Source organism: Vespula vulgaris, chromosome 2 (genome assembly GCF_905475345.1).
Source record: "Vespula vulgaris chromosome 2, iyVesVulg1.1, whole genome shotgun sequence".
Lineage (NCBI taxonomy): Eukaryota > Metazoa > Arthropoda > Insecta > Hymenoptera > Vespidae > Vespula > Vespula vulgaris.
The window spans coordinates 2,814,900-2,832,984 of NC_066587.1; the positions used below are offsets into that span (position 1 = coordinate 2,814,900).

General features: G+C 30.6%; 6 protein-coding genes across 8 annotated transcripts; 2 read left to right on the forward strand and 4 right to left on the reverse strand.

Annotated features, from left to right (window-relative positions):
- Positions 1 to 103: 103 nt before the first annotated feature.
- LOC127072865 (bursicon) lies at positions 104 to 2,017 on the reverse strand. Its single transcript, XM_051013685.1, has 4 exons — positions 1,915 to 2,017; positions 1,632 to 1,798; positions 859 to 984; positions 104 to 462 (listed from the first exon to the last, which is right to left on the reverse strand). The coding sequence occupies exons 1-4, from the start codon at positions 1,949 to 1,951 to the stop codon at positions 313 to 315; spliced, it is 480 nt and encodes a 159-aa protein (XP_050869642.1). The 5' UTR covers positions 1,952 to 2,017; the 3' UTR covers positions 104 to 312.
- Positions 1,663 to 15,424, forward strand: LOC127072842 (zinc finger CCCH domain-containing protein 10-like). Of its 3 annotated transcripts, none has more exons than XM_051013648.1 (4): positions 1,663 to 1,805; positions 12,877 to 13,504; positions 13,648 to 13,933; positions 14,041 to 15,424. In XM_051013648.1, the coding sequence occupies exons 2-4, from the start codon at positions 12,975 to 12,977 to the stop codon at positions 14,509 to 14,511; spliced, it is 1,287 nt and encodes a 428-aa protein (XP_050869605.1). In that variant the 5' UTR covers positions 1,663 to 1,805; positions 12,877 to 12,974; the 3' UTR covers positions 14,512 to 15,424. The 3 variants fall into 3 exon arrangements, with proteins under 3 accessions (XP_050869605.1, XP_050869607.1, XP_050869606.1); XM_051013650.1 differs by lacking the exon at positions 1,663 to 1,805 and adding an exon at positions 10,441 to 10,589; XM_051013649.1 differs by lacking the exon at positions 1,663 to 1,805 and adding an exon at positions 11,814 to 12,780.
- LOC127072866 (partner of bursicon) lies at positions 3,181 to 4,116 on the reverse strand. Its single transcript, XM_051013686.1, has 3 exons — positions 3,750 to 4,116; positions 3,530 to 3,654; positions 3,181 to 3,464 (listed from the first exon to the last, which is right to left on the reverse strand). Exons 1-3 carry the CDS (start codon positions 3,868 to 3,870, stop codon positions 3,294 to 3,296), a joined length of 417 nt encoding a protein of 138 aa, XP_050869643.1. The 5' UTR covers positions 3,871 to 4,116; the 3' UTR covers positions 3,181 to 3,293.
- LOC127072860 (G patch domain-containing protein 11) lies at positions 4,265 to 5,143 on the reverse strand. Its single transcript, XM_051013678.1, has 2 exons — positions 4,917 to 5,143; positions 4,265 to 4,859 (listed from the first exon to the last, which is right to left on the reverse strand). Exons 1-2 carry the CDS (start codon positions 5,140 to 5,142, stop codon positions 4,324 to 4,326), a joined length of 762 nt encoding a protein of 253 aa, XP_050869635.1. The 5' UTR covers position 5,143; the 3' UTR covers positions 4,265 to 4,323.
- On the forward strand, positions 6,825 to 10,243 carry LOC127072821 (sarcolemmal membrane-associated protein). Its single transcript, XM_051013576.1, has one exon. It carries the CDS (start codon positions 7,479 to 7,481, stop codon positions 9,870 to 9,872), a length of 2,394 nt encoding a protein of 797 aa, XP_050869533.1. The 5' UTR covers positions 6,825 to 7,478; the 3' UTR covers positions 9,873 to 10,243.
- A 257-nt stretch (positions 15,425 to 15,681) lies between the features above and the next one.
- LOC127072862 (dephospho-CoA kinase) lies at positions 15,682 to 17,834 on the reverse strand. Its single transcript, XM_051013680.1, has 3 exons — positions 17,585 to 17,834; positions 16,822 to 17,113; positions 15,682 to 16,734 (listed from the first exon to the last, which is right to left on the reverse strand). Exons 1-3 carry the CDS (start codon positions 17,694 to 17,696, stop codon positions 16,431 to 16,433), a joined length of 708 nt encoding a protein of 235 aa, XP_050869637.1. The 5' UTR covers positions 17,697 to 17,834; the 3' UTR covers positions 15,682 to 16,430.
- Between the last annotated feature and the right edge of the window lie 251 nt (positions 17,835 to 18,085).

Consider the following 18,085-nt stretch of genomic DNA (forward strand, 5'->3'; position numbering starts at 1 on the left):
GAATTTAAATAACAAATAATTTATAAATACGTAAGTATGAAAAGGTTTTTTTTTCTTTTCATAAAAATTGTACATACGTATTAAAGAATAGTTGAATTCATAATATTTTTAAAGATTATAATTTTATTGAATAGAAGCTTGTATAAATTCTTCGTGTATGTTTATAGTATCTGTTTCAATATATAAATTATTCATTTCTATTCTAAAACTAGTAAAGGAAAAATATTTTTTACTTTAGCCTCCCATAATATTATTTCTTCGACACATTGATTTATTACATGCTTTAAATACATCGAGAGATTTCAAATGAAATTATTGTAGGCCAGGCGATCGTCTAAAATGAGCGGACGTTGTAAATGGACTTTCTTCGGCAAATCCAGCTATTTCCTGAGGTATTATAGCATATTCCTCGATGCTGGTACACGGTCTGCACATGCATTCTAACGGAGCTTTGGTAACAACCTATAAAATTCAAAAAATCAAAATATTTTTTAAACTTGCGAGAAATTATTCTTCATATATTTTTAATGTTAACCGAATCTTCAAATTAGAAACATTAAAAAAAGGATTTTGAATTGAATTTCGTATAAAAGAAAAAATTATTGAAAAATTATTTTTAAATGTTCTTTACGAGGCACGTATTAATCATCGTTTGAAATTCCCGCGATCGTCATCTTCTATACCTCCAGTACTGGTCGTTTCTACACGAAAACAATATGGCGGTACAAAACTCGTGGTGTCAAACGGTTTGCTGTTAACATCAATGTGAAAACGACACATCGACTCGGATTTGAAAAGTTTATGGTGTTCCGCGAGAAGTTTTTAAGTTCAATCAAGAATTTAAAAAAATAAACTCAACTTTCGGAATTTTCTTTCTCCTGGTTTTGCTTTCGGACAGAAAAGGGATACACTGGCCTCCCTTTCGCCGCTTTCTTGACAACACATGCAGCTTCTTTCCATTTGCCAAATTTTCGATCCGGACACCTGTAGCGAAAGGTAAGTTAAAATTTTTCTATTTAGGATATCATATTGATTAATATGATTAAGATAATACGATTAAATGTACTATGTATTCAGTAAGTGAGTATTTTTTCGAAATAGCAACCAAAACAATGACTTGCTTAGGGATATAAATTTTACTGTAAATCATACTATGCTTTTTTTATAATGTATATATATATATATTTATTTATTTGAAATTATTTATTTACTTTATTTAATTATGCAATAATCGAGACAATTTTAGAACGTTTTTAATGTTTTAACATACTCTATTTTTTTTTTTTTTCACACTTTATTACAAGTGTTTTAATTTTATTATGAATAATAATAGAGTAATATTACGTGGTTTTCATGATTAGTATATAGATATATATGTGTTCGTTATAAAATTAAATATTATTTAACAATTCTATGTTACATTGAGTCATTGTAATAATTTTTATTTTCTTCCAAATATTCCGTAATTTTAATATAGATAGAATCTAATTATTTTGAATTTTTCGTTCATAGTATAATAAAATGTAATTCTTTTTAAAGGTTCAAGTATCTTCGATTTTTTTTATCTCAAAATACTGATCCTTTGTGGAAACGTATATATATATATATAGTTAAAATATTTTTTATTTTACCTGTAGATAGCTGCTACAGCGTCCTCTACAAGCGTAACTGGGTATTGGCTTTGGAATACACCCTGGATATTGAAGAAAGTGTATCACTGGAGTTGCTTGACATTCGTCAATTCCTACGATTGCTTTGGTATTCTCAAATAGAATACACATCACCAAACTCGTTATAACTACGCAGTAAGTAATGAAATTTATTATTATTACATTTAACTTTTAAGTTATAAGAATCAATTATTATTAATATTTTTTATATTTGATATTTGAAAATAATATTTTATTTATTTACCAATGTGGCACCACAACATCCTTTTGTTATGATACATTCTGCTTGCTCTCTGGCACTTTACTGTGCTTGTTCAGCCTTTGCTGTAAGCTTTTATACTCTGCGGGTGGCCATTTTTCCTCCCTTCTCTTAACTATATTTCTAAATGATATTAAGGGTGTGTATATCAAGTTATTATATATTCACTTCCTCTTCTGTCTTTAATATTTTAATTTTTAAATATCTTTTAGTATTTATAATTTTTCATATAGTATTTATATTATTCATAATTTCTCATAAAAGATTATTATTATAAGATATCATATAATTAAAATTAATAAAGTAATCCATTTTATTAAAGAGTAATAAATGATATAAATTTTCAATATGTGTTGCTATAATAACTGAATATAGAATATCAATATTATTTTTAAATATTCCGATTTTATAATGAAATATTTATCAAAGTATTTGTTTATAAAAATATCAATTTCAGTATGATTTTCATTAACTTTATAGTATTCTTCTTTTATATATAATATGTATTCAATTTATATATATATATATATATATATATATATATATATATATATATAAAATAGGAAACTGGTATATTCATATTTAAAAATATAAATATTTAAAGGTCTTAAGAAACAGTATTATTAAAATTATATATAATTTTTAATCATTTATTGACGTTATATTTATAAATATATATAATCAGAAATATTAATATATTATGATAGCTACAATCTTTTAATTTTAACAAGTTTTTATTATCTATTTAATTTATTTAAATAATTTTTATATAAAGTATATTTGATATGCTTAAAGTCATTCCCTTAATCATTGCCTTAAAAAAGTTACATTATCATTTTAAGGTCAGATGGAACTAAGCATTAAAAAAGCATTAGAACTAGCATTTAAAAAAAATTTTTTAATCCATACATTCAATACTCTGATTTATAATTTAATTCTTGATATCATTAATATATCATATTCTTAATATTATCATATATGAATGTTTAACTTAATTTGACTCTTAGAAATTTATGTAGGCATTATAAAAAGTGTGATAGAATTTGGAGAACTTTAGCTCTATATTGTTACTAATTCATAATTATTTAACTTAGATTAATTTTTGGATATATATTCTAATGTTAATAGTATTTTTGTTAATAGTATTTTACTAATATTTTTAATATTCATAATAAAATTTATTTATTTTTTAGTATAAAAAAATAATGTTTGATATTTTGGGAAGGTAAAGCATATCATATACAGGAAACATATTTTTATGAATATAATTTATTATAAGCAGTGATACAAGTATTCCCACATTTTCAATTCAAGTTATTTTTATCACAACTTTGCATCAATTGAAGTTTATTTCATTGCAAATTTCATCTGGAAAAATTTCCACATTTTATACATTTGCATTCTGCTGGCTCTCGCAATTTTATTTCCATGACCCCATCTTCATCGCTCATTAGTTTTATTCCATCTGCATCATAGCATTGATTTAAAATAACAAGTCTCTCCTTCAAATAACTTTCACGGCAACAATAACATTCCTGAAAGACAAAATAGATATATGTATTTTATTTAATGATCCATTTTTATAATTAGTTACATATACCTTAGCAAATCCAGTAGCAGTGATAACACTTGGTTGTACTTGTGAAGTACAAAATCCTTCACATTTAGTAACTAATATATCACCACTGCATGTTCTCTTTATATGTCCAACCTCATCATATTCATCTATAAAAGAAAATAGCTTAATTATATTTTTGTTTTATTCTATTTATTTTTTTTTTCTTTTTTCATTTTCTTAATTGTATATTATGATACTGTACCTTTAGTAATATGAATTTCTGATTGTAATGTTTCACAATTTTCATCTTCTAATATTTGTGCAATAACACAAAAATTATAGCAGGATGTAACGATCAATAAAAATATGGTGAATTTTGTCATTATGAGAATAATATTGAAATATTTTCTTTTCTCAGGATTAGTTTACTTTTAGTAAAGATCTGATCAAAGTACAGAGGAGAAATGAAACCAGAGAAAAGGAAACACTTGCTTTTATAAGAAAGTATCCCCCAACATGTAACAGCTTGAGGTGTTGAACCCCTGCTAAGACTTAATAGCTAGTGAAACCACTTCTAGCTTTTACACTATAATGTGCTTGATTTCCTAGCATGATATACTATTTTCAGAGTATTTTGCATTATGTATTTAATAGCTTTTTTATGTTTTTATACATGGTAGGGGTAACTGTATCAAAAAAAAACTTGCCTGCCTTTAGTAAAACATTTTGTCATTTTATGTAACTCGTATCTAAGTGTGGTAATATTAAAAAACAGTGTAATGTATAAAAGTAGTATATTGAATTATTGAATTAATTATTTATTCTTAGTGTACTTTCTAATGAACATTTCTCGTACATCCTGGACAATTATCTCTTAAATCATTTTCATCTTCAAATAATACACCACACCAAATGCAATAAAAGTACTTTTCACGTAAATATTTTGTTAGAATATCTAATTTCTCATTAACAGTAAGTTCTTCTTCTTCTTCTTCTTCTTTCTCTTCGTCTTCTTCTTCTTCATTTTCATCTTCTTTTTTCTCTGAATCATTTAACCAAAACCATGATTCCAGAGGTTCTTCTTTATTCGCTTTGATATCCAATTGTTGGCAAACTTTTTGACTTTTATGTAAATCTACTTTTAACATTTGTTCTAATTTTGTTTCTGCCAATCTTTCTCGGAAATCTTTCATATGCGAATTATCTAACCGTGTATCTATTATTTTTGGTTTGCTTCCTTTTTTTTCAGATGTTTTGCCTAATCCATGTCGATCGGCTTTCAATTCTATTCCAATTGGCTCAATCATACCTGATTCTGTTTTTCCTATACCTTGTCCTGGCTTATATCCCATTTTCATAAGCAATGCGAAACCTGTAAACAAAGAAGAGATAAATAGAACTAACCTTATGAGTTATTTGTAGAACTCACCTTTATTATTACTTGTAATGGCATTAGACATGCCCTCTTCTCGTTTTTCACGCTCTATTAAGTGTATTGATTTATTTTTTTCTTTCATTTTTGCCTCGTGCTCAGCTTTTCTTTTTTCTAATTCGAATTGTCTTTTATCTGTATGTCTATAAACTAGACTTGGCGTAACACATTTCTCAGATAATTCCAAAAATTTGTCGGACATATAATCTTCATCATCTGACATTTTAGTTTGTTCAGTTATTTTTATACTTAATATCAGAAATCGAAGTTGTTTATGTAAACTTTCACCTTTGACAAAAATGTTTATTTAACGTAGGTGTCACTTCTCAATTATCGTTTAAGACGAACTTTATATTTGAATTAAAGCAACAAAATATTTATTTATCGATAAAAAATGCATATTCACGTGCATATCTTTTTAACGTTTAGATAATCGTTAGTACAATGAAATGAATTAGGAAATATTCCGATAAAACACTATATTTTAAGGTTAAGATGCAGCCTCGCTTATAACGCGTACTAAACGTACAACAAACATAGTCTCTCGTAGTGGCGTCGTTAACGTAGTAGAAAAAGCTGCATCAATCATAGAAGCTTTTAGAATAGACAGAGGATCGAACTATTTCGTGTTTGTTATATTTTGGAAAATGTAGTAATAGGATCTTGAAAAATTTTTAATCGAGAAAAATATCAAAAGAAGAATATTAAGGTAAAAGCTAGCGAGCGAATCTTTTTCAATGTCCTATCGCGAGTAATAAAATTTCGAAGCTTAGAAAATAATCAATACGAAGAATTTTATTTTAAAGTTTACAGGGAGTTCGATATTTTTGAAAAGATCTTATAATTTATATTGACATTCAAGGAAGAAACGCCCGCGCATATTTGAAATTATTCAGATCGGCGTGGAGATAGATCGCGTGATGTAATGGGACCCCGCTCGCTCGCACGAAACGAAGAGGACACAAAAGTGAAAGGATTAGACGATATCACGATTCGTCGTCGTCTTTTATATTCGTATAAATAAGAAGAAAAAGTTAATTCATAATGTGATCAGGTTTATTATTAACCTTTTATTTAGTCGTTATTTATTCGATCGTTCTTTTGCTATAATCGATTCGAATGAACTCGTCCTGTAATACGCTTTAATACGTACGTACTTACGTACCTCAATTATGTCATCATCAGCAATTACTCATTTTCATAGAATTACCAACGAACTAAGATAAAGTCTGATTGATATATATGAACGAATATAGGATTAATAAACGTGACATTTATTCTCCTTTCTCCATTTACATTTCAAAGATATTCGTTTCGATAGAGATTACATTCTTTTTGAATAAATATTCATTTGAGAGAGAGGATCATGATAAGAAGGCCCGTTTATCTCTTTAGTTAATTTCCTGTTTCCGATATTTTCCACCGATAGAGATAGACAGGTTCTCAGTAGGCTGTTCGTTCTTTCGTTCGCTAGTTCTATAAAACATAACCTATAGTGGTTACAAGTTACGAGCTTCAGGTATATTCGCTGCCGTAAGCGATACACGTACAGGTACACGCGTACGTATGATATCTCTGTGTGTTGTGTGCGTATATATATAGTCGAGGATGTTGGATGGCGATTGGCGGCTTGTAACATGGCCGACCGATGCGCGAGTTGAGTTGCGCAGCTGACAAATTTTGTCAAACTTCTATACTACTGTATGACTGTTATATAGTGTTACAAATCATTTCGTGATTGAATCACTTTGTTCTCGACTTTTGAACAATGTATCTTCTCAAAGTATCGCGATTATCTCATTTGTTATGTGAGCACTGTGAGAATATATAAGAGTTTAGAGCGTAAAAGCGAAAGGTGGAAGAGTGAGTGCAAGATAGAGAGAAGGAAGGAGGCGTTAAAAGGAGGACTCGTTTAGAGGGAGGAAAGTGCTAACGTGTAGAGAGGGAAAGAGAAGGAGAGAGAAAGAGAAGCAGAGTGGCCGATCTGCTTATTTCGAGAAACATACCTTTACCTGTATAATCATTGTCATAGATTTGGAAAGAGATTAAAGCAGTGAATTCTTTCATTAAGGAGTTAAAGAAAATCGAAGTGGGAAGGATACGAATCGTATTTTCATTTCGATCCTATCGTATCGAGACGAGACTATGCAGGGAAAAAGAAATCCGTAAAGGTAACGAAGAACGATCGAAGGAAGACGACAACGGAAAATCATAATAACGAAGATAAAGATTTCTTTCCATCGTAGAAACATGCTAATTCGTCTGTCACGAGGAGGCGTGACGAGTCGTAGGTCGCAAGAGTTTCGAGCACGATTCTTCTCGTGACCGAATTCTGAGGTTCGGGTGTGTACGAAGTATACGGTGCGTGCCTAAGTACGAAATCAAGAGAAAACGGTTTATTGAGATTTTCCTCGATGAGATATACAATACCGCGTGCGAGTTTCTATCTTCCTCTTTCGCATTTTTTCTCGACGTTCTATCGCTAAAGAATATCATTACGTCCTCAAGGCTATTTTGGAATAGAGTTCACTCTGTCTGGTTTGTCCAAGATATTCGGCTATGGTTGTAGCCAGTGGTGGATGGGTACAAAATGCCAATTATCCTGCTGCTCAGAATAATAACAACCTGAGCTTGAGCAACATGCAGGACAATAAGATGGCACCGAAAGTTGTCCTGATTTGCAGGGACAACTCTCATCCGTTTCAAGAACGTACATTGACTTTGGAAGAACCTGTGAAAATAGGTCGTTCGGTGGCCAGAGTAAGGGCTGCTCCAAATAATGCGATCTTTGACTGTAGAGTGTTGTCAAGGAATCACGCGTTGCTTTGGTATTCCGGTGGAAAATTTTACTTACAAGATACTCGTAGTAGCAATGGAACATTCATTAACAATCAAAGGTTAAGTACCTCTGGTTTAGAATCTGCAGCCGAAGAAGTATGTTCGGGAGACATAGTTCAATTTGGAGTGGACGTGGTAGAGAATACGAAGAAAGTCACGCATGGTTGTATAGTGGCAACGATAAAACTTTATCTGCCAGATGGTAAAGAAGCTAAGGCTAGTCTCAGCACGTCCGTTACACCGGTAGGAAGTAATGTTTCCTTAGAGGATTTATATAAATTGTATCAAGTTATACAAGAAGCTTCTAGGAGGGAAAAGGCGCTTAATTCTAAACTAGGACATCTTCAACAACTAGTAGAAAATATTCGTAAAGTTACTAATCAGTCATGGAAGGCATTGATAACGGAAGATCGTTTGTTATCATGGGTTGAAACTGTGGAAAATCAACTGGTTGTTTATTCTAAAAATTACACAGAAGATAAAATTAGAAACGAACTTGTAAAACTCCAAGAGGAAAAAGCACAATATCAAAATACAGCGAAGGAAGCATTGCAGAAAATTTTGCAAGAAAAACTGGAAATTGCTAAAAGGCTAGTACACGTAGAAACTCAATTAAGCGAAACAGAGGAAGAAAATCAGAGTTTGCACAATGTTTCGAAATATACTCAAAATGAACTGCAAGAACTCAGTGTTAAATATACGGAAGTACAAAAGAAACTGCAGGAAACGACGAACAAACTTTTGGAAACTGAAGAAAAATTAAAAGTAGTGAAGCAAAATGCGGAACAAGAGATACAAGTTATATTAAAAACATTGGAGCGTCAAGAGGCAAAAGAACAAAACTTGTTGGCAAGATTACAAAAATCTAGATTAAGTTCGGTTAATATTCTTAAGCAGATCACTGCCTTGAGAAATTATATGCAAACTTTGCAAGATATGGATCCAAAATTAGTTACGAGTGAAAATTTTGATTCAAAGGATGGAGAGAATCCTATAGATGCTATTAATGCAATTTTGAATAAGTTAAATTCTATTAGTGCTGGCAATATAGAAATGGATTCTGAAAGTAATTTTAAAGAAGAACAGGATAACCAATTTAATTTACAAGATATAGATTCTAATCAATTGAAAGTAGCGAATTCTGAATCATTTAGTTCAAAAGAGAAACTGGATGATCTGGCAGTGGGAAATGATAACTTAACAGAATATATTTTGCCACCTCCATCTAGGAGAACATTAGTAAATGGAAATGCTAATTTAGACAATTTGGATATTAATTCTGATGCTGATATAGATTCGGATGCAACGGATGAAACATGCAGTGTTGCTAGTGACGATGTCAGCATAAAATCTACTATAGAAAACAAAAAAGAAGAACATGCCTTCGGAGAGACTAAAGAGATATTTGTACCACATAAAGCGGAAGTTAGATTTGCATCCAATGAAAATGGCGAACAATTGGAAGTTTATTATGAGCCGACAGAACAAACGGAGAAGGAGAACGAATTATTAGAAAAAGCAAGCGATACTGTAGATTCTGAAAAATCTTTTAGAGAAGTAGAGAATATAACAACAGAGAAATATGAACAAATTGAAGAAAAAAATGTCAATGAAAAAGTTGACTTAAATAAAGACTGCGACGAAGATCATCTAGAAGGAGATTATATTAAGACATTAAAGCCTATGACTAAGAATGAAAGTATGCAGCAGAGTTTGCATTCAAAAGAATATATATTGCATACTCTAATTGGATCTTTAGATTCTTTAAAAGGTGAAGACAGTCTGGAAGCACAACAAGTGGTCAAGCAGGAATTAGAAGAATTAAGAGACTCGTTGATTCATGAACCAACTGAAATCATTATGGATAGGTTGAAGGAATTGTATTACCGTGCGAAAAATGAGGCTCAAAGGATGCAGGAAGTTAATGAAGAATTAGTAATAGTGAAAGAAAAGTACAATGCCTTCTTAGATGAAAGAGGAGAACTATTAAAAAAATATACAACATTAAAGCAACAGTGTGGTGATTTGCTAAATGCAACCTACACTGTGCCAATACATTATGTTGTTCCCATTGTAATAGTGTTAGTGTGCATGTTGCTAGAAAAAATCTTCTAATGTTTTTTGCTTTTGTAAATAATTTTCTCTATGAGAAGTAATATATCTCCTTTTTAATTTTTTATCTACAGTAATAATAATAATAATGATAATGATAATAATAATAATAATATTAATAATAATAATAATATTAATAATATTATAATAATTAATAATAGTAATAAAAAAAAAATAACAATATTAGTTATAATATGTGGTGCAATCACAAACTCAAGTTTTATTCTGTATAACTGTAGAAGTGGATTTAGGTCTGGACAATTCATAATCTCTATTTGAGAAACTTAACGTTTTTTTATACGATTAAGATTAAACAAATGTGTAAATAGTATGATATACAAATGAACGTATCCTTAAAGAACCAAATTCAGGAATTTTTCAGTTTTGACTTTTTTTCTTTTTTTTTTCCCTTTTTTCTTTTCTCTTTTTCTTTTTTTCTTGTATTCTTTTGGAGGAATGAAAAATCAAAGGCAGTATTATATATTCTATGGACATATACGTTATGTATCGATTTAAAATGAAACTACGGCTAGGTGGAACATATTTAGAGAAGAAACTAGACAATACCACTGAAAATGTTCAATATGCTGCCAATCTGAATAATCATATCTTTTCAAAGTTGTGGCATTTAGTATCGGATTACAATGCCACACGCTTCGTGTTAACACGTCGTCGCGATTATTTATAATGCAACGTCTTCGCTGGATCGATCAATGAATGGCAAGTGGCTATGACACAAAATTAACTGAGCAAAGTGTGTTCATCAATATATTATCTCGTTATTTTCTGTTTATTGTATGTCTTTTCGTTTCTTTTTTTTTTGCCTGCGTATGAAAATAACAAATAAACAAACAAACAAACAAATAAAAAAAAAGAAAGAAAGGAAAAAATATAGACAAAAGAAAGTATTATTTTACAATCGACTATTACGTCGAGGTTACGCATGCGAACAAATTTTTATAAAATCTGATGTGCGGTGGTTGTAAATCTTTTCTTCTTCTTCTTCTTCTTCTTCTTCTTCAAGATTTCTTATCGTGAAATTTATCTTACACAAATTTCCGTTTCGTTAACGGTACCCATATTTATACTCATTCACACACACACACACACGTATATATAGTCCTTTCGAAATAAACAGTTTAAAGTTCACTTTTTTTTTTTATATCTTTCATATTATCACTTATAGTTGGAGTGTCGTTTCATAATATACATGGCACGTGTTCAGTTATTTGTAAAAAGATGTGTTGCGTAGATTTTCACCGTAAGAGTGCTTCGTGCACAGGCATGTTATTGATTGAGTTGTTTAAAATAAAATTGATTTTGTAATGGTTCCGCAAGTTCTATTTAGCGATAGCGTATAATTACGATTATCTATTTATCTATTCGTTCTTAATCGATGTGTTTGTCTACTCGAATTGCAACAGCTTTAAATGCTCACTATTTTTAAATTTAATTATTATTTAAATGATACATTTTTTGTACAAATTTGTTTGCTTAAAATCTGCACGCTCGATCTATATCTTCGTTTGCATTGATATCATCATATTAGAAAGCATATCTAATCGACCGACCTAATAATTATTAAGCAAACTATTCTCTTATACTTCTAGAATTTTTTAAAATTAATAATCGGTACAAGGATTTTTCGATCCTAAAGCGATCCTAAAAAAAGAATGGCCTATGCATCTATTCGAGAAAGAAAAAAAAAGGAAAGAAAAGAAAGAAAAAAAAAAAACAAGAAAAAGGAAAAAAAATCGACAAAAAGAAATAAAAAGAAAAAGAAAATTTAGAAAGACAAATTTCCGAATTGTACACTTTTCCATTGAATTCTTTTTATATGAATATAATCGAATTTAATCGTACCTTCTTAATTCATTAGTTTTAATTAGAGTGCCATTGCTCGATCAACATCTTCCGCGTTAAAAGAATTAAAGAGACATAATAATAAGAAAGAAATGAAAAAAAGAAAGAAGAAATTGGATTATAAATATGTTCTCGATTTTTTTCTTTCGAGAGAAAGAAAATCAAATAGTCTCTCACGATTCGTCACTTGAATTTAAAAAACGACAAGAGAATCGTGGAAATTTATATAGTAAATCCTACTTGTACATAATATTGTTGATATAACCTTAATACTTATGTATAAGTCATATAAGTAATAAAAATTAACTTAATTGAGAATGTATTTTTTTCTCATTTTGTAAGACCTAAGGCATGTGCAACTACCATAGTAGAGCAAACGATAGATCACTTATAATTGTATTATCTTCAGACATGTTTATATACTTAAAAAAAAAAAAAAAACGAAGAAAGAAACAAAAACCTCATTATACATCAATTTAATTGTTCGATCATGACTCGTTACTCTTACAAATTTTTCGTCGTCTTGTCATTAAAATTTGTATCGAAACTTTTGCACTTGTTTTTACGAAAGAAATTTTGTGAACGATAAATCTGAAACATGAGAGAGAAATAAGGAAAAAAAGGAAAGGAAAGAAAAACAGTAAAAAATAGAAAAAAAAGAAAAATTAAAAAAAAAGAAAAAGAAAAAATATGGTACAAGCCGATAGAAAAAGAAAAAAGGAGTATATTTAAAAAAGATACATTGAAACGCAATCGATTCGAGTGCTATTTTTAAGAATTATATACGGTACAGGTCGCGTATCTGTATTTTACAGTCTCTTGATAATTCAGCCTATATTCAGCTTCATATCAATTGGCCATATGCTACTGAAATAAACGTAGACCTCTCATGAATGAATCTCTTTCGTTAGCATCGTCGCTTCTGCGACGTCGTGATGCGAGAGATTATGTAATTTAGATAGGAAAAATACGCGTTGATACGTACCTCGCGGTTTGAAGGATCGTTTGAATATAAAGACGACATTGTATATTGCATACCTTCTTACACGTTAGTATCGACCTAATACGTAATAATAATAGATACATATTTCTAATCTACTTCTCTCTAACTTTTTATGATTTTTCGTTTTTGTTTTGTATCTAGTTACAGGAGATCGTCTCGGAGAACGAGGAGTATAATTGATAAAACGAACCGTACGAGTATTATCGTAATTATAAGCTTGTAATGCTGATATCGGAGCAATGAAGAAGTTGAATAAGAAGGTGGAAAACTCGTCGAACGAGCAAAATAAAAATATGTCGGATGGACAGGTCACAAATGGCGATACCTCACCTACTCGTATCTGCAGAGATTTTCTACGAAACGTTTGCCACAGAGGGAAACGTTGCAAATATCTTCACGAACGTTCGGACGACGATCCGATCGAGGGTTACACATTTTGTCACGACTTTCAAAATGGCATGTGCAATTGGCCGGGTTGTAAATTTTTACATTGTACGGAGAACGAAGAGAAACGTTTTCGGGCGACGGGAGAGTTACCGGCTCATGTTTTAAATAGGTTGAAAAGTAATGGTGAAAAGTCCGAGTATCCTCTTTGCAAAGATTTTATTAAAGGTACTTGCCAAAGGACACAGTGTAAATACAGACACGTGAAGAAGGAAGAGCCACAACATAGTTTGACTCAAACGTCTCATAACAGTGCGTCAAGACCTCCTCATAATTTCAACAGTCCTAGCAATAACGAAAGTCGTAGATACGAGGAGGATAGGAAGTAAGTAATAGGATGTGTCATCACGTTTCTTAATATAATCGTTTTATAATCGTTTTATTTTCGGATAAACCATGATTTTTCAAAATAAAACTATTATTTCGATTTGTCAAGCGCCTATTGATCAATAAATTATATTTGTATAGTTTCCATTGGCCGATGGAGGAGCAACACAATTTAGTCGCTAGCAATGGCTATAATACGTCTCAGCATCCAACAGATTACATAGGACCACCGGAGCCAAAGCGACGAATAGTTTCCGGTGAGACGGTCGTCCACTTCGAAACTTCGCAAATCGTTGGTCAACATACCGCACAGCCGGTTACACCAGGCTATTATTATCCAGTAATACCTCGTAATGAAGCTAGGGCTATTGTTTTAGAGGATGAAAATGCGTTATTACGAAAGAAGATAGAGGAACTAAAGAAACAGGTTATTATCTTCATCGGACTCGTAATATACTCTCCCAGTGAATCATCGGATATTTGTTATTATGATTATGATGATGATGATGATGATGATTATTATTATTATTGTAGGTCAGCGATTTGACCGCAACCAATGAGTTTTTGCTGGATCAAAATGCTCAATTGAGAATGTCAGGAAAGCGAACTGCGAATGTGACTGCTGTGACAGTTCCAGCGGTTACAATCACAAACACCGTTCCACCGTCTCAAGCTCCCACTCCACAACAAATGGTCAATGCCGCGGTAGCGGCTGGTACGTTACGTACGGTTACAGCGAGTGTAGCCACTGTTCCAGTAAGCATAGCTACGGTCGCACCCGTATCTATTGCCGCGGTGTCCATGGCTCCCGTGTCGATCCCACCACCTATCGTGACCATGGCACAACAGACTATCACGATGAGTGGTTCAGGTCCACAAGCGACAAATCAACAACCACCTAATACGCAACAACCTGCCAGTTTACCTCTTTCAATATCAGGTGCAACCGCACCTTTGGTTTCCTATCCCATCATGACTCAAGAACTCAGGCCTGTTTTGCAGTAATGCGTCGATCGGAGAAAGCTTTTCGGTTTACTAGGTGAATCAAGGAATAACCAGTTGCTTTCTGTATTTGTGACTTTGGGGCTCGAATTTTAACCGAATTTCTTTACAATATTATCTTGTAATGAAATTGTGAAAATGCAGAAACCAACGAACTTACGTGTACCTAGCCGAAATGCGTCTTTGTACATCTGAAAAGTAACTTTAATGAATACCAAAAAATATTGATGGAACTGCTGTTCTCTTTATATCGGAAAATTTATATAATTTATTATGCAGGGTAAACGTAAAAACGTGACTCTTATAGCAGTACCGTTTCCATGCACTCCTTTAAGATGTTCATACATCTTCACACGATTTGTATATATTGCTTCCTTCTGTGGTTCTAATTTTTCTCGAATATCGCATTTTTACTTCTCTCTTTAGAAATTTATTCTGCAAAGTAATAAATGAGGATCGTATGAATGTAATCAGTATAAAGTATGATTGAAATATAAATTGTTTCCGATTTATTAATGCAATCGAATATATAGAGGTTGGTAAAGAAACAACAAATCAATGACTTTGTTTTATACGATAAACATCACAAAAATATCAATATACGCGTATAGTCAGTTGCAAAATAGGTAAGCGAATCTGTGAGAAAAATTGTAAAGTAAGAAATATGTAAGAAGGAACTCATTAAGATTATTAAATTAATGTAAGTACAAAATAGAATGAAATATATTAGATCACAGTGAAGACTCATCACTGAATTAAGGTAGTAACGAACCCTGTAACTGTTTTCTGTATGCAAGGCTGTAAATATTTTGTTGCTTCACTGTTTTCCAAGAAAATGTTTATACTCCCATTTTCAATAAATAAGTCGACTATTCTTATAAAATAGCAATATTTTAATAAATTAAATACACATCAAGGTCCATTGTGCATATTTATGTAAATTTTTGACAAAATCGTCATCGTATTTGAATAAGAAACCAAAAAAAAAAAAAAAAAGAAAAGGAAGGTAAGAATTCTAATCATAATTTTGACGCGTAGGGACATATAAAATATTTATAATAAATTATAAAGTTTATTTATTCTTGTAAATAATTGAAAAAGTTCGGAATGTTGAAAGAGAAAGAAGGAAGAGAAGAATTATATAACACGAATTTAAATAACTCGTAAACAACATTATGTTGTCAAAACTCCCGAATTTTTATTAAACGTATCACCACATATTACATTTTTTTTTCTTCCATTGATATGAGTACAGTCTAATAGTATATTTTAACTTCAGCTTAAATAGCATAAATGCAATTAAGTAATTAAATATAAAGAATAATAATCTTAATACGTAAAATAGTCGATAAAAAAAATATATATATATTATACTACAATATATATTTGGTAAAAATTAAAGTATTAATTATTTTTGTTTCAGATAAAAACAAAAAAATATTTAAAAAATGCGTTATGCCATAATACGCGATGTTACAAAGTTACTTTTCATTCTACATATTCCTTCTGCTGTAATAATCGTATAACTTTTCTTGTGTTTCTGGGATCTTTAATTGTACACAAAATGGAAGTTGCTTGTAATTTGTAATATTACTATTTATACATATAACATTATTTTTGGTTTCTTAGATCTTTGATATGTACAGTACTGTAATCGTTCATTGCAAAGAACACTGTCTTGCATTTTTCAGTACGTATATTTGATTACCGATGATTCGATATATTTCGTTTTTTACTCTAATATATATATATGTATATACATATAAAAGAAGATAGCAGTGATTTAATAGCAGTGTGTTGGATGCATATATGTATGCAGTTATTGGATTTCTTTTAAAAATAGGAAGATTAAATTAACACATTTGGCTTAATACATTCCTCATCCTTATCAGAATTCGTGCTGTAACTTTGTTAAAATCGTTTTATGCTGTTGTTAACAACGATTTAAACGATCTGTTTCTTAACCAATATGCACCAGCTAAGAGAACAGTGCAACAAAAACCGACTATGAAACGTAATTTCCAATGATACTTTGAACATTTTAACACATTAATTACTTTAATAGTTTGCTCTCTAGTATCACGTTCGGTTCCCGAATTTTCTATTACAAAGTTTGCCATATCCGCTTTCTTTTCTAAAGACATTTGTGCTTCTATTCTTAATTTTGCCTTAGATTCTGTAAATCCCGTACGTTCCATTAATCTTTGCAATTGTAGATCCTCTTCGCTGAAAAATGGCAAGTAATTACTAATATTATTATTGTTTTAATTAATTTAAAAACAAAAAAAAAGAAGTAGAAGGAAAAGAACTTACCAAGTTACAACAATAATTTTATGCAAGTAATTCAACATATGCCCTGATTCAAAGAGTAATGGTAATTCCAAAACTATAAATGGATAGCCCTGTATAAAATATTTAAATGTTTGCCAATATATTTCTCTATATATGTCTGGATGCGTAATAGCATTTAACTTTTTTCTTTTTTCAACATCGTTAAAAATTATATCGCCTAGTTTGGCTCTGTCAAGTTGTTTTGTACTAAGAAGTATATCAGAACCAAATTCCATTTTTATTTTATACCAAGCTGGTTTTCCTGGTTCCACGACTATAAATATAAAAAGTATAATAATTAAAAAGCAATATTTTATTTAAATCTTAAAGATAACGTCGATATATTTATATTTTAAATTAAAGAGATTTTATACTTTTTAAATACATACTTTATTCATACAAGAAACTTGTAATTGTTGATAATGTAAAAAGATACAAGTCATTTTGAATGACTTTTATTCATATCGTACACGAGCTTACATGAACAAACTTTTGCATTAAAAAGCTTATGTACGGATTTATCTATATGCATGTATGCATATATATATTTATATAATCAACATTACAAGGAATAACATTTGAAAGAATAATTATATCATTTAATGGCACGAACGATGACATCGTAATAATGCAAAACTCGAGCCGATGTGTACTTTCCATTAATTCTTAATACTTTTATCTTCTTACGAGTAAAGTTCATTTTGTATTCAATGTGACACCAGTAATATAATTAATCATATCTAACCTTTACGGGCAATCGCATCGGCATCAATGACGGGTATACCATGTTCACGAAATACACCAGCCACTGCACTTTTTCCAGTGGCTATTCCACCTGTTAAGCCTACTAGGAACATTATAAAGATAATTTAGATCAGAACAAGTCTCTGTAATATTTTCAGAATTTCGTCACGTCAACATCGTCATTAAACTAGACATGGATACTGAAAAGCTTAAACTACTCCGTACAAGTGAAGCTCGTAAGAACGGACAACGTTCTTTTCACCTCAAATCCTTTTCAATATTTCTTCGAAGTTACTAGAGATCGTCGCGATAAAAAAATCCCTAGCTTCAAATACGACATTATTATATGGTCGTGCATCCGGTGTATTTAAATTCAAATTATACGAAAGGTATATAATTTTAGCGATTAATTTCTAATATCGGACAATTATTTGAAGAATTTGTTAGAGTAAACAATAATAATTTCATTACATACATTCATATATCATATATATATATATAT

Excerpts from the sequence above, each read along its gene's own strand:
- LOC127072860 (XM_051013678.1), bottom strand. The coding sequence starts at position 5,142 with ATGTCAGATGATGAAGATTATATGTCCGACAAATTTTTGGAATTATCT. Across the intron at positions 4,860-4,916 it reads CATTACAAGTAATAATAAAG|GTTTCGCATTGCTTATGAAA; the intron begins GTGAGTTCTACA and ends CTTTGTTTACAG.
- LOC127072862 (XM_051013680.1), bottom strand. The coding sequence starts at position 17,696 with ATGTTCCTAGTAGGCTTAACAGGTGGAATAGCCACTGGAAAAAGTGCA. Across the intron at positions 17,114-17,584 it reads CGATGCGATTGCCCGTAAAG|TCGTGGAACCAGGAAAACCA; the intron begins GTTAGATATGAT and ends TTATATTTATAG. Across the intron at positions 16,735-16,821 it reads AAAATTATTGTTGTAACTTG|CGAAGAGGATCTACAATTGC; the intron begins GTAAGTTCTTTT and ends GCCATTTTTCAG.
- LOC127072842 (XM_051013648.1), top strand. The coding sequence starts at position 12,975 with ATGAAGAAGTTGAATAAGAAGGTGGAAAACTCGTCGAACGAGCAAAAT. Across the intron at positions 13,505-13,647 it reads AGATACGAGGAGGATAGGAA|TTTCCATTGGCCGATGGAGG; the intron begins GTAAGTAATAGG and ends ATATTTGTATAG. Across the intron at positions 13,934-14,040 it reads TAGAGGAACTAAAGAAACAG|GTCAGCGATTTGACCGCAAC; the intron begins GTTATTATCTTC and ends TTATTATTGTAG.
- LOC127072866 (XM_051013686.1), bottom strand. The coding sequence starts at position 3,870 with ATGACAAAATTCACCATATTTTTATTGATCGTTACATCCTGCTATAAT. Across the intron at positions 3,655-3,749 it reads AGAAATTCATATTACTAAAG|ATGAATATGATGAGGTTGGA; the intron begins GTACAGTATCAT and ends TTTCTTTTATAG. Across the intron at positions 3,465-3,529 it reads CTGCTACTGGATTTGCTAAG|GAATGTTATTGTTGCCGTGA; the intron begins GTATATGTAACT and ends TTTGTCTTTCAG.
- LOC127072821 (XM_051013576.1), top strand. The coding sequence starts at position 7,479 with ATGGTTGTAGCCAGTGGTGGATGGGTACAAAATGCCAATTATCCTGCT.
- LOC127072865 (XM_051013685.1), bottom strand. The coding sequence starts at position 1,951 with ATGTATCATAACAAAAGGATGTTGTGGTGCCACATTG. Across the intron at positions 1,799-1,914 it reads GATGTTGTGGTGCCACATTG|TTATAACGAGTTTGGTGATG; the intron begins GTAAATAAATAA and ends CTTACTGCGTAG. Across the intron at positions 463-858 it reads GAGAAAGAAAATTCCGAAAG|GTTGTTACCAAAGCTCCGTT; the intron begins TTGAGTTTATTT and ends TGAATTTTATAG.